Genomic DNA, 17,599 nt, shown 5'->3' on the forward strand with positions numbered 1-17,599 from the left:
AACCACAATAGTTTCAATTACTCTCATCCTCTTTTCCTAAATTGATTTTTAGAACTTCCTGGCTTTGCAATAAGCAGTCACTGCCATCTGTACTTTATGAGTTGATTGCTGAGATTTACAATCATGAAAACTAAGGACATTGAGTGCCCTTAATTCCTCCACTTCCAAAATTCTACTTGTACAAATCATCAGTTCACTCACAGAGAGACTCAGTTCAGTTTGTGTAATAAAACAGAGAGCTTGCTGTAGGACGCCAACATAGCAGGGATAGGGAGAAAGCTCAGTTACTCTACACGCCTTCAGTTTTGGCAGATTCCTGAAGAACAAACAGTTTCAGCTTTTTCAGCCTTCTGGAATTTGCTGAGGATGTTTTTCCTTCATGGAGTTTCTTCTTTAAATCAAGCAGGTTGTTCAGCTCTTCAGACTTTTTAATGTCTTTGGGGTAGAGACTTCTGACACAGGGACACAATTCACTTCTGCGTTAGGGCCCTGAGATTTGCTGAACAATACTGCAGCCATGACCACTACTATGAATTATCATTAGACAGTTGCAAAAGATTACTGAGGTTAAGCTTTTTTGAAATAATATATTTAAACACAGTCAGTTCTCTTCTGTCCTCCTCATTCCTTCCCTCTGTCACTCCACAGTCAACCCTGAAGTCATAAATACGTATTTAGATTTGCCCATGTGCTCTTCCTTAATACAATCAACAGTATATACCAATGCATATTTTCTGTATGGAGTTTCATAGTATCAGTTTACTAAGGACTGATAGCTGAGGTTAGGATATTGGCATTACTAAGGGAACTCCCTTTCTCACCATCACAAGGGGAGAAAACAGTAGGAAAGCTTTAACAGATTTCTAAGGGCAAAGTCTATATAAACTGTACAAAGCAGATAAACTCCACAGTGCCAGCTTTCAAAGTGCTGTAATGCTTAAGTGACTGTCCAGTCAAAGCTCTTTCACTTGTAGTACCTGATGAGAAGTGCTGTACATTTGACCTGGTTTGCTAGAATTGTTACTGAAATCTTTTATTCAGATGTCACATTTGCCTAGGTGAAAGGTACTCTGGGAAGAGTCCTAGAATAAGGTGAATGCACACATCACTTTTAATATGACATTCCCTCCCTAGGAAATTCCCAGCAAATCAGGAGCTGCAGCTGCCTGTGGCTGTTGATCCTCAGCTGGGTTTTCTGTCATACCCAGGAGTAAAATAAAACCTAATCAGCAATCTGACTTAGATTCAAACGGGAGCTTAGGGCAGGCTATTGGCACTGTTAGAAGGTACAGACAGTCTCTCTCTGATACTGGCAAGGGAGTGAGAGAACTACTATTACTCTGTGTGTTCCCAAGCATCTCATAGGAGGCTCTGCACATTCTTTCTTATTTTATAAAGATGGTGTCACGATGGATCAGAGCTGTATGACCTAGATGGGAGCCAGGCCATATTAAAGGCGGATAAACTGTCACACTTAGGCTTATATTAGAATGTAATCCTGTTAGAGATTCTCTGCAGTATCACGTCATCTTACATAATTCAAAAGAAACCACTCTTGACTGAAATATGCCTGTGAGAGAGAAAACTGTGGACGATGGGGTGGCTAATCTTACTATTTCTAGAAAAGGACAACTGCACTACAGTATAGGTATATTTACCATTTGAATTCACAATCTACAGGATTTTTCAGGGCCTCACTTTATATCTTTAGCCGTTCTAGCCATGAGGCTAGTACCTCATGATTCTCCAAATAAAAATAGTAATGTACAAGCGCAAGATTGAAGGGTTATAACAGTTTCACTGCTAAAAAGGCTGTCACGTACTGTCACTCCATGTGGTTCAAAAGCAGCATTTGGAACGTGTTATAAACCGTACCACTGTAATAGAAGAACAAGCTTCTGTGAACTCCTGATTTACATTTCTTTCTGAATTACTTGCATAATACTTAAACTGCTAAATAAAAGAAAAAAAATATTTTCAAACATGATTTCTGTCCACTGAAATTCTGTTCTGAAATCCAAGCCAATGAGTTTTGATTTGAGTCAACAAAATCTGGAAGTACACTGTTCTTATGTAACTGCAGTTCAAGACACTGAGATCTACACATGCCTGATACTTGTCAAGGTTATCTTTCATTAGGTTCAAATATGTAAAATACAGCTTTTTTTCAGTTATTGGAAACAGTACATAAGAAGACAAGATAACGTCATACAATACAGGATCTTTAATTGCATTCTTTATAGGATTGAATTGTTTCGTTATATATCTCAAAGTGTAGCTGGGAAGGTAAGTGTTAAAAAGTGCACTTAGAAGCTGAAAATTTCCTTTAAAAACTTATCTGTACTAAAGATAACAGAGCTGTTTATTTAGTCATTCATAGACAACTTTGAAGCAGAATGAAACGAAGTATGTAACCTTACAGTTTTAAAGCAAGAGCTCTTCTGCAAAACTGTTGTAGTTTCAGCTGGTACCCTAAAACAGTAAGTTAGCAGATGTGAGCCTTTTTCATTTAGCACTAAGCTAATTCTGAAGTCTGTTGACAGCACAGTTCACATCAGAAGCAGTATCAAGATGATAGTTGCAGTAAATATGTGCCTTACAGCAGGATCTCTGATATTTGTGGATTACCACACTTGTTTAAAAGACTCTTCTCATAAGTAACTAATTCACTGTAGTGAGGTGCTATAATCTGGAAGTGTGCATTAAGCTGAAGTATTTACATAATGGCATTGCTCGAATAGAAGCAGAACTTTCTAGAGTCTGCTAGGAAATGAAAAAGCATACAACATGATTAAGTAATGCAGTGCAGAACCTCTTCTGTCAGGTATTGGTGAATAGTATTCATTGAAGTTAGTGGTTCTGCAGAGGAAGAAAGAAACCCCAAAAACAGAGCAAAAAAACTCCAGTTAAATGTTTTAGTTTCAGGTATGTAAAATGGTTTTGGTTTAGGATTTGAAAAAGCCCATAAGAGTACAAAGACTGTAAGTACACTATGCAACCACAAGTCGTAGCTTTCACTGAAATCACTGAAGGCCCTTCTGTCACTGCAATGACTTCGCATGAAATCTATTTCAAGACTATTTAACAGTAATTTTAAGCAATGTTTAATATTAATGCCTTTTTTTTTTTCAGAAACCCATAAAGATCACAGCCTTAAAATAGTCTTCCAATGGGCTTGGTTTTCCCTATTAAACATATGCTATTCAGCCTTTTCTTTTCTCTTTTCTGTTACAGGAAGGCCATGAACAGCAGATAGCTGATATGAGGACTTTGTTGACTTCAGAAAGCTGAGTGTAACACCAACAGACTGCAGTGAAAGGAAATATTATCCTTCCAAGCAACTCATACATGGACAACTTCTGGTAGCTTTAAGTTAACCCGTTGCTCACCTGGAAAGACACGGCTGTTGTTTTTTTCAGCAGACATGGAGGAAGGCAACAAACTTTGTAACCCTGGCTAATAAGACTGTGTCTTTCTTCTCAAAAGTAGGAGGTAGGCCAATTATAAAAGGATTATTTTATACTTAGCCTCCAGGACTTTAACTCTGGCCTGAACACTGGACATAAATAGAAGCCAATTTTAATGACCTGAGATTTTACTACCTGTGCTTTATTATTGTTATCAGTTCTTTAATACTTTGGTACTTTATTTCTTGAAATTAGAAATGGGTTTGCGGACTAGAATGTGGCCCACAGATTGGGCTGTTCTCATGAAATCATGGCTTATCGTTTCCCTGGGGCTCTACATGCAGGTCTCCAAAACTTTAGCCTGCCCGAAAGTGTGCCGCTGTGACCGAAACTTTGTCTACTGTAATGAGCGAAGCTTGACCTCAGTGCCTCTTGGGATACCGGAGGGTGTAACCGTCCTCTACCTCCATAATAACCAAATTAATAATGCTGGGTTTCCTGCAGAGTTGCACAACGTCCAGTCTGTGCACACGGTCTACCTGTATGGCAACCAATTAGATGAATTCCCTATGAACCTGCCCAAGAACGTCAGGGTTCTCCACCTGCAGGAAAACAACATCCAGACAATTTCTCGGGCTGCCCTTGCTCAGCTTTTGAAACTGGAAGAGTTGCACCTGGATGATAACTCCATTTCCACTGTTGGTGTTGAGGATGGGGCATTCCGGGAGGCTATCAGCCTCAAGCTTCTGTTCTTGTCCAAGAATCACTTAAGCAGCGTACCAGTCGGCCTTCCGGTGGACTTACAAGAGCTGCGAGTAGATGAAAACAGAATTGCTGTCATTTCAGAACTGGCTTTTCAGAATCTTACAAGTCTGGAGCGTCTGATTCTGGATGGTAATCTCCTTACTAATAAAGGCATAGCTGAAGGCACCTTCAGCCACCTCTCCAAGCTCAAGGAATTCTCTATAGTGCGGAATTCACTGACCCATCCTCCTCCTGATCTTCCAGGTACCCATCTGCTAAGGCTCTACTTGCAGGACAACCAGATAACCCATATACCACTCACAGCCTTTTCAAACCTCCACAAGTTGGAACGTCTTGATATTTCCAACAATCAGCTTCGGTTGTTGGTAAAGGGGGTATTTGATAACCTCCACAACCTGAGGCAGCTCACTGTAAGGAATAATCCCTGGTTGTGTGACTGCAGTATTAAGTGGGTCACTGAATGGCTCAAATTTATTCCAGCTTCCATCAATGTACGGGGTTTTATGTGCCAGGGACCAGAGCAGGTCCGAGGTATGGCAGTCAGGGAGCTCAATATGAATATGTTGTCATGTCCCACCACCACCCCTGGCCTTCCACTTATCATCACCCCAATCCCAGCAACAGCCATGCCAACTACATTGGTTCCCACCTCATCAGTTCCTTCCCCAAGTAGCAAATATAATCCTCTCAGTCCCACCATAGCCACACTCCCTACTGTGCCTGACGGGGAGGACAGAGAAAGGATGACACCTCCTATATCTGAACGAATTCAACTCTCCATCCATTTTGTGAATGACACTTGCATCCAAGTTAACTGGATGTCTCTCTTTACCGTGATGGCATATAAACTCACGTGGGTTAAAATGGGCCATAGTCTAGTAGGAGGAATTGTTCAGGAACGAATAGTTAGTGGTGAGAAGCAACACTTAAGCTTAGTAAATCTGGAGCCAAAATCCACCTACAGGATTTGTTTGGTTCCCCTGGATACTTATAACAATTATCGAACTGGAGAAGACACCATCTGTTCAGAAGCCACAACCAAGGCTTCCTTTTTGAGCAATGGCAGCAACATCCCCTCCAGCCATGAGCAGACGACTTCTCAGAACCTGGGCTCCCCGTTTCTGCTGGCAGGGTTGATCGGGGGTGCAGTAATATTTGTCCTCGTGGTCCTGCTGAGCGTGTTTTGCTGGCACATGCACAAAAAGGGGCGTTACACCTCCCAGAAGTGGAAATATAACAGGGGACGTCGGAAAGATGACTACTGCGAGGCAGGAACCAAGAAGGATAACTCCATCCTGGAGATGACGGAAACCAGCTTCCAGATTGTCTCCTTAAATAATGATCAGCTCCTTAAAGGAGATTTCAGACTGCAGCCCATTTATACCCCAAATGGGGGCATTAACTACACAGACTGTCACATCCCCAACAACATGCGATACTGCAACAGCAACGTCTCAGACCTGGAGCACTGTCATACGTGATAGTGAGAGGAGACGGGGGTGTCTAGGACAAAGAGAAGAACTCTGGAAAAAGTAACCTCCCAACAGCAATGAAAAAATTACATTTGATAAATGTTACCCAGATGCATTTATGCATTTGAATACTCTGTAATTTATACGGTGTACTATATAATGGGATTTAAAAAAAGTGCTATCTTTTCTATTTCAAGTTAATTGCAAATGGTTTTATAACTCTTTGCTTTTTAAATCTTTAAAAAATATTGCTAAGTACTGTACAGGGTTGTACAATAAGAACCCAATGTCATGGCAAAGGAAAGAATGACTCATTCTTCAAACATTAACCACTTTGCTGTCGAAGCTGTCTGAGGGATGTTAAGTTTCTAGATGTCCTGTAGTACAGGAAAATAAGTGCATATTAAAGCAGGGTCACTAGGAACAGACAAAAGCAATTCAGGTAAAAGGGATAAAGCTCTTCTGACTTGAACATGACAGCTGCTGTTGAGCTTCAAACAACTGGAAATGCATCCATTCTCTTTTGTCAGTTCTGCAGTTCCTACCTCCAACTAAAAGCTGGAGTTCTGAGTGCTACCAAAAGGCTATTTTCTTGCTTGATTAGTTTCCTCCCAATATACTTGGAATAGGAAAGGTAGACAGAGCTCAGTGTCAAACTCAAAGTGACCTTGATTCGTATTTGAAAAAGCTATTCTGAAAATGTTCCCCAATACTATATACTTTTCTGATAGAAACCGTTTCAACTTTTCATTATGTTTAAGAAGCTTTAGGCATTCTCTGACCCTTCTCAGTGGGAGATGAAGTTATCAGTATGTAACAGATACCTGTCATTGGGTTGGACCTCACTTTAATTGAGCAGCATTTGTTGACACAGCATGTTCAGGTATAGCCTGAAGGAGGGGAATTCTGAGTGCTCCCAGCTCTGCAATATTAATGTTTGCAATATTTGGAATCTCAAAGTGTAATTTGCTGAAAACATGATGCAAAATATGATGCCAATGGAAAAGTTGCTACTAAGTTTTATGGTTCAAACTCTCTTTCATTTAGAGGTCTGAGTTATATTGAGTATGCAGAAGTAGGAAAAAAAAGACAGAGAAAACAAATAAAAAATATCTAAAAATTTAATTATTGGAAATGCTTCCAGGCTGAACTGAAATATGTTCAGCAGGGAATATCATGTCTAAATTCTGATTTGTTTGGGTATCTTTCTTGTTGTGGGGGTTTTTTTTTGTTTTGGTTTGGTTTTGGTTTTGTTTGTTTTGGTTTGGGTTGGGTTTTTTTTTCCCTATTCTAGCAAAGGGAGATGGACATCAACTAAGCATTTGATTAGCTAAGGAGTTTTGAGAACACAAGTACACATTGTCCCTTGGAATAACCCCTCTTCTATCTTTAGCTTTTGGAAGTTTTCCACACTGATTTGTGCTTTATTAGCAATATATGGACTTAGAATTAGGGTTTTTTACTCCCTTGAATTCTTTATCTGGTATAGCTTCTGAGGCCTTGAGCTTTACATGCACTACATGAAGCATCACACTTGTATTAAAACCATGATGCTGCTGCTCTCAAAATTCTATAATGTCCCAGCCACGCCATTAACTGCGTGGCTGCCAAGAGTTCTGGATTTCTTTCCAGCTCAGTGGTGGGATCTAACTCTTCCTTTCTTTCAGTTTGTTTGTTTTTTGAAGTGGTTCACTTTCTCTTGAGCTTGGAGACAAGCAAAAGTTCAGAGGAAAGAGAAGAGTCAGACACAAAGCTTATCTGAGGCAACAAGGAACAAAAGAGAGAACTTCTTAAAGTGACCGCCTAGGGACGAGGAGAAGTTGTTAGAAGTGGATCAGAAGTAAAGACTAAAGCAGTTTCACTTTGGAATGTTTAGACTTTTCAGTTGATGAGACTGCTTATGTTAGGAGAGAGGGTCTCAATCCATTCCTTTGCACATTTCACTCAAACCATTCCTGAAATTTAGCAGTCAATGACTGTGCAGTTTCTCAAATTCAAATCACATGATCATTTTCTGCTATGGCAAAGTGAATCCAGTTATATTGATGGCAAAGTACAATCATTGTGTAAGGAACAGCATCCTCCCCCAACACTTTTTATAATCACATTTTGAAATTCCACTCTATATTCTGTATATTTGCTATTTTCTCCAGCTATAACAGGTATTTTAGGCAACCTGTGTGGCTACTGTAATAGTAAAGTCACTGAAATTTTGCTGAATAAAAGGCTGCCATATGATTTCAAGTGGTGTAATTCTAGGTAGAGATGTCTATGCAAAGTCGCTTTTTCTGTGAATTATTTACTGAAGATTATGATGAGAAGGTTGATACTTTGTTTTGTTTGTTTACTATGTTTTAGCTGCCAAAGCCCATAAGACAAGCAGCAACTAGTTGTGCTTCACCACTCTTCCACTGCATGCTGGTGTTTGTTTGACATTAAGTAGAGCCAGAGATTCCCACTGGATGTGGATTTAGTATTTAATTTCTCTGAAATAACTAGCTGTATGTTTGATTTGAAAATGCATCCTTTGAAAGTACATGCTTATTAGAATTTTGTACTTCAATAACTGATGCTAGAGGAATCTTTGTACTCCTTGATGAATGTCATCTGTTCTAGGCCTCAGGATACCATAGCTTCAAGATGATCTAGGTCTCTTATTTCTAGCAAATTACTTTATTCAGGGAGTTCAGCCTTACTGCAGGTGAATGATCCACAAGCCCAAACCAATGACAACAGATGTGGTTACTGACCTAACAGGGTGAAAACAGAAGGCATTCACAAACTGTTCATTTTGACCTCAGATGATGAAATGTATATTTGTCTATTTGTAGACTACTACATGCTTGCCTGGATAAAAAAATCAAAATTATATATATTAAAGACAGCATATTTTATGCTTCTTTTTAGTAAAAAAAGGATAAATAAATTGGATGGGATACTGACAGTTTCTTTTCTATAAATATACTTCTGAAAAAAGTGGCGAGCCATTTATATCAAAATTTGTGGATAGAGCTGGGAGTGTTATCTAAACAAATTCACAGTTGCAATCAACAGAAAAGTCATATGCTTCATTTGAAGAATGTTTCTCACAGTTCCAATTGCTATCTGGCTGCAAAAGGGTTAATATACTTCAACCTATAAGAGAGGTTGGGATGTTTCAAAGTGTCAGCTGCACAAACAGCTTAGGCTTCATTTCAGGTCACATCTAGACAAGTACACAATGGGCAATTTACACTAGGTAAAATATTTTGAGAAAAGCCAGTATTAAAAATGAAAAATGGAAAATTACCTTCTGGCAGTGTAAAGTTTAAGATTAGTAACTTTTTCCTTGGGCTTCCTAAAGCTGGAGTCATCCTCCCTTAGTGCAAATATCTGACCACAGACACTTAACAAAGACTCTAGAGCTTAAGTCCCAAATATGTGCACATACAACTCATTAAAAATGCTAAGTTCCAGTTCCTCATTTGAACAGGTTCATTGGTTCTTGAGGTAAATGTGTGGTTTATAGACAAAATCTCACGCCCCTTCCATTGTATACTGCCCATAGCTGACATAAATGTACAGAAAAGATTGGTGAGTGGAATAAAGTAAGAGTTTCAGTGAAATTATGTTAAAGCAGTGTCACAACACTGCTGTGTCCAGTGCTTGGGTTCCTTGTGAATACTTATTTATTTACAAACAGGTCCTGATTTTCACAGACTCAGTGTAACAGGTTCTCCTTGCATGTAGCTTGCTTGCAGAAACAAACACCTGATGAACGCATAGACTTGCTGTTAACAGTTTCTAATTGGAGACATTAGTGTTTAATTTCTTCGTAAGAATATTTAGGGATTGGGTTCCTTTGGACTGAAGAGATGTTAGTTTTCCTTGTGAGCCAATAAACTACTATGATGAATGTAACAGAAAACAGAAAAATGAAGTAGCTTATGCTATTTGCTACAAGAGCAGTTCAGCTATATTTTTCTCTAAATACTTTTTCTTTCCATGTGAGAAAATTTTTCCCTTGAAAAATGTATCAATTTTAATTTATCAAGCAAAAGAACTTTATACATATTGAATTGTTTTTATGGTTTTGAGGGTCTACATAAGGCACTTTATTAATTGCATTAAAGTGAAAGTTCAGTCTCAGCTTTTGACAGTGAAGTGGTTAATTCCCATTGAATTCTCCATTTATAGTACTTCGTCACCTTAAATTATAACATGGAGATATTAAAGTTTTTTTCTTTAGAACACAAGAATAATGGTTTTACTCGTGACTTACCTTTCCAGCTCAGTGGAAAACCAAAACAGAAATGAGTGCCAAAACAAAAACTGGCTCTGAGCCTCATAAAATCCTTCCTGATGCTCTTTTCTAAACACAGAGGCAATTCTAGGAAGCTGATGATCACTCCTTCCCTGAACTCTACTGAACAGGGCACTTTGTATCCCAGGTGGTACAATAGGTTATATTGAAGCATTTGGTATTAAACTTATGTACAGCGTAGAATGTCTTGCTCTTTAAAAGGACAATGGCTAGTAGTCTATCTGAAAAACTAGTACAAAAGAGGTGTGGCAAGCTTTTATTATACTGGGGCTTTGTGGAAATGTGCTTCATGAGAGCTGAATTCTGATCCTCTCGGAAACAGATAAGCTACTAAACAAATTGTTATGATCACTAGGTCCCAAACATCTGAAGATGATCTCTCATAAAATTGGTTTTAAATGAGACATGCACACTTGATTCTGTTCTGTGTTTGGTATACTTTCTATCTTTAACATGGAAAAATAGATGGTTTGAAATCTGCATTACCTGTTTTCTGCAATCTGCCATGTTGCACGCATTGTTAACTTCAAAACCTCACTATACACTATATATTATCTTGTTGACATATTCAGTAAAGAGTTATTTAAAAAATACAACCATCCTACTGTATTTATATGAGCAAGTTAATTAAAAGGTGTTGTGAATATCTCAAAGCGAAAACAGAAAAACAGAAACATTCAACTTCTGTATTTTCATTCCTGGATTTATTTTCAGATGTTCTACTGCACGTGCACCCTTTCTTCTGGTTCTGAAAGACAAATATTTTACTCTTCTTTCTAAGTGTTAAACCATTTTTTTCTTCCATTTCTCAGATTTGATCTTCATAATATTATCACATTCTGATATGCATATAAGAAAGCACTGTAAAGCAAGAACAGGTTGTATTCCCATCTTTGCAATTAATAGGTACACTCAAGCAACTACACATCTACAGATACACATATAAATATGTATGTGGAAGCTATGGCCTATTATATGCATAGTCATTAGACACATGCATTCAACATTCATCCTTGACAGTCTTAAACCTGCCTCTTGCCTATTACTGTCTGTTTAATACTGCCTTGAAATGTAATTTTTTTCAAATTCTACCTTAAAAATTGTTCTTGAAATTTTCAGACTGCACAACATCCAGACATAGGCCTTAATAAATTTTTGTGTATCTTATACCTAGCATATATGTTCATATGTACAGTCTATATAAAGAGATGCTTTAGCTGCTTAGAAATGAAAACTACCCCTCTTCTAGTTAGGTATAAAAAAAATAATTTTGGCTTTGCCAGAACCAGAAATACTGAATGTTACAAGTTTTGTAATTTCAAAGCTTAGAAATGTAATACTGCTGAGTGTCCTGAGCCTCAGAGTTCCTCTAAAAATTATCCTATTCTCTATCTTAACAATGAATACCAACTAAAAGCACTGAGAGCTGCTTGCAGTGCAATGCATCCACATCTAGGTCCCCTCCTCAATATGCTTCCCTAACTTGATGTTCCCTCTGAGTCAGATTAGAGCCTTACAGCTAAACCTTTTTGCCTTACCAAAGGAAGGTGGACAACAGAGGTAAATTAAATTATGAACACTTGTGATCATTTCTCTATTTCTGGCAAAAATAATGACATCATCATTTTCAATTGATGATTTTGTTCTCTCAAAAAAAAAAGAAAAAAAAAAGAAAAAAAAAAGAAAAAAGTTGACAAACCCTGACTGCTTCATCATATAATATTTTAATAGCCCAGAAGGTTTTATCTAAGTAAAGATGAATCTTTTTTTGTGTTCTAAGTTTAGTTTTCTGGAGCTGGTCACACACGTATGCATGTGTGATGAAAATCCTGGGGTTGTCTATAGAGGGTTAGGTACAAGTAAGCCCCCCAAAGCAAGAGCACAGAGGTGTATTTTTTATGATTGTTCAGTCAAAATTTTTAATTATTACACTCTGATGTCACATGGAGACTATAGTCAGCCGCTAAAATACAAAACAAGTATCTTATTTCTACTTAAAGCACTGCTGTAAGTGAAGGCTGAAACTAAAAATCACTAAGATCCTTAGTGACAGGGACAGACTTGGTCAATTTTTTAACCGTAATTTGCATTCCAAAAAAAAAAATTACCATGTTCTTACAGTGAAAATCTGACCCCTCTGATTTCAACTATAAATCAGAATATTCATTGAAATAATTCATAGATCAGGATTATTAAAAACATTTAGTATGACACATTGAATAATAAGTCATAGTATGTATCCCCAGATGAAATGCATCAACTGATTAAAGCACTAGGGCTGTATATCTCTTTTGAAAAGCTCAGGGAGCAGTGAAATTACACTGATTACACTGTCCTGTTATTCTAAGTGTAGAATGCCTTGAAGAATGAAGACAGTGTATAAACTATTATGGAAAATCCAACCCAAAAGCATGTCTGTGTTTACAACTTTTACAACATGCTCTGCAAAAGTGAGATGTGTTCAAAATGAATGCAAGTCAAAGTGCTAAGATGGACATGACCATCCTTGAAAAACACAATTGACAGATTCTATTAAAACTATTTTTCTCTTGAGTAAAATCAATTACTTCCATACTAGTTGACTTTGAGCAGGTGATGACACAGATAAATAAAATTATCTGTGATGAGGTTTGGAACAATGTGTCTAAATATGGAATGCTGTAGTTCTCATACTTTGAAACTGCTTCTTTGTGATGAAGGCAGATTTGTTCTGTGAAGATGAAATAGAGTAATACTGATGGTCAGAATAGAGAGATACTCTTTTTCATTGACCTTTTCTGGACATGAAAAAGGACACATGCATTTGCTCTATACATGTAAATTTGTGATACAATTTTAAATTCCCTTTATACTTTTCTATGCCGTATCAATGTTCTCCAGCATGATTGGTCAATCTGAGCAATATTTTTTATTTGTGGAATTTAATTATGGTTGCTGCTTATTCTAAGTGCCTGAAATAATAGGCAATTGATAGTTCTTTGCCTGAGTTGAGAAAAAAATATTTATTACATACATTTGCCATCTATTTATTATTTTATCACTCAAATTTGTTTTTATTTTTTTTCTCCAAGAACAGCAGTCTCTGTTGCAGTGAGTTTGGAAATTTTATCAGCTGAAAAAAAAAAACAACAAAAACCCCAAAACTAAATATTACAGCAAACATTTTTCTGCCTTGTTATAAAAGATAAATTTCTGCAAGCCCAAATAATCCAGTGAACAGTTTGATCAGCAGACAAGACTTATCTGTTTCAAATGCTAATATTAATTTGAAATTGTGGAGAAATGCACTGTCAGATGAATGCCTTCATTGCATTGATTCTAAAAGGTGACATGTACTCATTTGGATTTAGCTTTTGACAGGTGATGAATAATGAGGGTGGAATAACCATAGCAAATAAAACAAGTAGAAGACTATCAGCACTACTCTGTTGAGTATTAGATGCCTGAAGCAGCATTCATTTTCTTATGTTAGAATTTACTGCTTGCTGTAAAATATAATTGTATTTTTTAATGAGCATTGTGGCCATCACAATTTTATTCCCAGGATATTTCTCATGATTACTTGAAAACTTCAAACAATCCACTTCAGAAGGGTCTTTTAAGGAAATACCAGTCCTTTTGGATATCAGCTGCTTCTGGCCCTGACAGGGCTTTCGTAATTCTTGGATTTGCTCAGAAGTTTTTTTCTTCCTGCTTGATGACTTTGTCTGGAGCAGATCATGTGGAGAATATGTCATATTTTTCCATGTGAAGGTTTTTTTCAGGGTAGCTGGGCTAGAGGGGAGAGGCAAAATAGTATAGACCCTTTCAGTCCTCTGATGGTGACCCAACTGGAGTTTACCAGTGGTGTTCCACCTGCCCAGCTAACACGGCCCCCAGCAGAGACTGAAGTGGGAGAAGTAAATGAGTTTGATGGACCTTCACCATGTCTGTCACCTCTTCTTGGTGTCTTACTGCCTGCCATGTGCCTCCAGCATTCAATATGACACACAGATGGATCCCTGCTGAATGACCAGTAGTGTGTTTGAGCATTTTGGGCAATGGATGCTATACATGGGACTTAAACTTGCTTTGAGATTTTAGTCCCATATGCTCTAGTTTCTACTCACTATATACACTGCATTCTTCTAGAATCATAGAATCATAGAATTGGCTGGGTTGGAGGGGACCTCAGAGATCATCGAGTCCAACCCTTTTACCACCGTCGCGGTTGCTAGACCATGGCACTGAGTGCCACATCCAGTCTCTTTTTAAATAGCTCCAGGGACGGAGAATCCACTACTTCCCTGGGCAGCCCATTCCAATGCCGGATCACTCTCTCCGTAAAGAAATTCTTTCTAATATCTAACCTAAAAATGTTAGGATCATGACTTAAACAAACAAAAGCTAGAGCTTTTGGAACTTACTGGGAATTCAGAGTCAATGCTAAAGGCTCCAGCTTTTATATATTATTTAATTATTTGCATTCATATTTTAATAGAGACCCACATCCTTTAAGAGTATTTGAATGCATCTCTTTATTAAAAAGATACTCGCATAATGTGGACTACATGGGGCTTTAACAGGGCTGTAATGATGTGTGGATCATATTATGAGCTTTTTCAGAGACAATTGTTCTAACAGCTTTGGCAAGTTCTGGACTGAATCCTGAAGCATATCTTTAGCCAAAAACATATTAAATCCACTTTCAGATTAGAATAATCTCTTTAGAAGGACATGTAGGTTAGGCATGGTTACTTCTGTAGAGCCACATATAAAGTTATAAGCCTCAGTGTCATCTAGTGCACATAAAAGAGAAAATCTGACACCAAAAAAATGCTTATGATTCTGAGAATGCATGCCTACTGATTCTTGCTTTTAGTGGGACAAATGATACATCTTTTACTGACCTTCTTGGCATAAGCACTGTAAAATCTAAGCATTTTTATTGTTTCACCATATGCAGCTATATGACCTTTGTGAAGAACAGCAGATTCACCTAGAGGCATCTTAGTATTATTAGTGTAACTGAAAACTTAACAGTCTAATAAGAGAGTTAACCAACGTCCAACAGTAAGAGAAAAGGAAGAAAGTAAGAACCATAAAACAAGGATCCTATTGTACCAAAAAAGCCCAAAAACCACTAAGACCCCTCAATAATAATACAGTTAGAGCTGTATCACACATTTCCTAGCTGCTAGTTCTTTTTCTGGGGTTGTACTTACCCACCTTGCTTTTTCTTCATTGACCTGCAAGCCCACATTGCATCCAAATTTACATGTGGTGTGCTTGTGACATCCCTAAAGCCCATTCTGGCCATGTCTGCATTTCTTCAACTAATCTTTGATGAGTAGTTTACAGCCACAGCCTCTTTGGTGTCAGCCTGATCCATCATCCCATCCCTATATTCCTCTGTACTTCGATCTGTGCTCATCCTGTTCTCAAGGCCACTACTGTCATACCAGGCCTGTATTTCTTCACATAGCTTCATTACTTTAGACACACAAATATCTTACTTACAACTATAGATAAAACTTTGCTTATATGATAATAAAGCAAGCCATAATAAAACAATTAATTAGTGTCATCTGGTTAGGAGAGAAAAATACTGTTACAGCTAAACCAGTCAAAGTGAAATTCCAGGTAGATCAAGACAAGATGAGAAAAAAAATCAGCCTCAAAATCCATAGTCCTGAGGCCTCATAAGCTTGGTACAAATTCAGTGGTGTATTGCTAGAAATGGAAAAGCTGTATTACTGAGCTACAGGCTAGGACAGAGAGTATGTGTTAAAAATTCTGTAATACAGTCCCTTTGCATACTCTTCAACATAGTTGAGAGACTAGGACCCAGACTATTATAGGAGAAAACATACTAAAGAATATAAAACATTATTAATATATTAACAATATATAATAATACCTGTTAATATATAATGTGGCGTTGAATTCACGGACTCACAAGTAACCCTTGCTAAAACAAGCTTTATTCAGCTGAGGGTCCAGTTTACTCTTAGCCTTTCCCCAGGATCTGCCCACAAGACCTTCCCAGGTTCTTCTCATCAAGGTCCTGGTGCTTTTTCCCTGTTATCCAGTACTTTTCCACCATGTTTCCAGTAAACAAGGTAACTGCATCATCTCATTCCTTTCTAATCATCCACATTAATTTTGCCACCTCCCACATCTCCCTCTTTCTTGTTTTAGCAAACTTAATTGCACAAGTTAATACAAACTAAAGGCAAAAAAACCCCAAACAAAACCAACAAAATGAAACCTCTCCAAATAATAATTTTCCTTAACAATTTTGCAAAAAAGTTTCCATCCCTTTTCAACTTTAAATTTCTAGGCTCAACAACACAAGCCATCAGAACCATGTCCATATGCAATAAAGTCAGCAGCTGCACGCATGGTCAGAGACAATGTCAGTCCTTTTCCTTAGAGGCTGGCCTCACATATCTTGATGGGACCCAACAAGGTACAGAATCTGTGGAAACACAAGCATACCCTCACCCCCAAGTTATTGAAGAAAATGGCCTTTCCTATAAACACGTATTAAGATCCCGAATTTTAACATACGCCTTCCCTTGCTGTATACTTTGTACCTTTTTTAAAGTGTCTTTCTATTGGGATCACATCATTTTCTGCTAGGCTTAGGAAGTTTAAAACATAGAGCGCTTTTTGGAAGCATTCATGGGGACTGTACCCCAGGCTTCCCCTTTTCTGTTTTGCCCTGTTGGGGAATGAGGAAATCCAGTGACCCATTATCTGTTTTTACCTGTGCTGGAACAGCAAGCACTGCAAAACTGCAAGTGCAGAAGGTGTCTCTTAACATCACAAGACTTTTCCCTGATATGAGCAAGGCAAAGATCCAGGCTGAAAAGGTGTCAATAGGGACATGAAAATATTTTAAGCCTGAGCCATAGCTGCTAGAAGGTCAGCAATCTTACTGCCTTCTTCTACAGGGCCATGAAGATAGGAATGAGAAACAAGCACCTTCCAACCTAATAAAAATGCCTGCTAATAAAAAGAACAATTAAGGGTTGTCCCAATTGTCCCAATGAACTCTTTCAGACTGAAATGATGATAAAAGAAAAAGCAAAACAGGTGTTCTTTCAATAACACAATGGGCTTGTTGAGTAGAAACTGCTGCAGAGATCTTATTTAAAGCTTGTCACGCTTCGTGGGACAAAGATCGGGCTGATGGTAAGTCTGGATTGCCTTTTAGCCATGAAAACAGAGGATGCGTATTTTCTGTGGTGATCCCTATAAGAGGCCTGATCCAGTTGATAGCTCCCACCAGTCTCTGAAGGTCACTGAGAGTTTGCACATTTGCTCTTAAGTTTTATTTTCTGTGGAGTGATGGTTTGATTTTGTATCCTCCAACCAAGATACTGCCATGGAGCCGTATTTTGAATTTTTTCAGGTGCTACACGAAGCCCTGCTGCTTTCACACTGGCAATAACTACTGGAAGAACATAATTTATCTGGTTTTATTCTTTTGATGCTATCAAGATACCATCCATATAACGATAAATGAGAGTACTCGGCACTCGACAGGTAGGGCTATTATGCATGCCGTGAGGCAGGACTGTCCAGTGATGTCGGTCATGAGGCCCTTACGAACGCCTCCAGGGCTACTCCAGGAAGCCGGACAAGCCCCTCAGGTGGAAGGGTGA

General features: G+C 38.1%; 1 protein-coding gene across 4 annotated transcripts in view; it reads left to right on the top strand.

The window, feature by feature from the left end:
* FLRT2 (fibronectin leucine rich transmembrane protein 2) overlaps positions 1 to 11,589 on the top strand; it is a 61,863-nt gene extending 50,274 nt beyond the window's left edge. For all 4 annotated transcript variants that reach the window (XM_030452402.1, XM_030452403.1, XM_030452406.1 and 1 more), the window contains one exon: positions 3,235 to 11,589. In XM_030452402.1, coding sequence (XP_030308262.1) covers positions 3,665 to 5,653 — 1,989 coding nt within the window. In that variant the 5' untranslated portion in view covers positions 3,235 to 3,664 and the 3' untranslated portion in view covers positions 5,654 to 11,589. The remainder of the gene's footprint in view (positions 1 to 3,234) is intronic.
* Positions 11,590 to 17,599: the final 6,010 nt, after the last annotated feature.

Source organism: Calypte anna, chromosome 5A, assembly GCF_003957555.1.
Source record: "Calypte anna isolate BGI_N300 chromosome 5A, bCalAnn1_v1.p, whole genome shotgun sequence".
Lineage (NCBI taxonomy): Eukaryota > Metazoa > Chordata > Aves > Apodiformes > Trochilidae > Calypte > Calypte anna.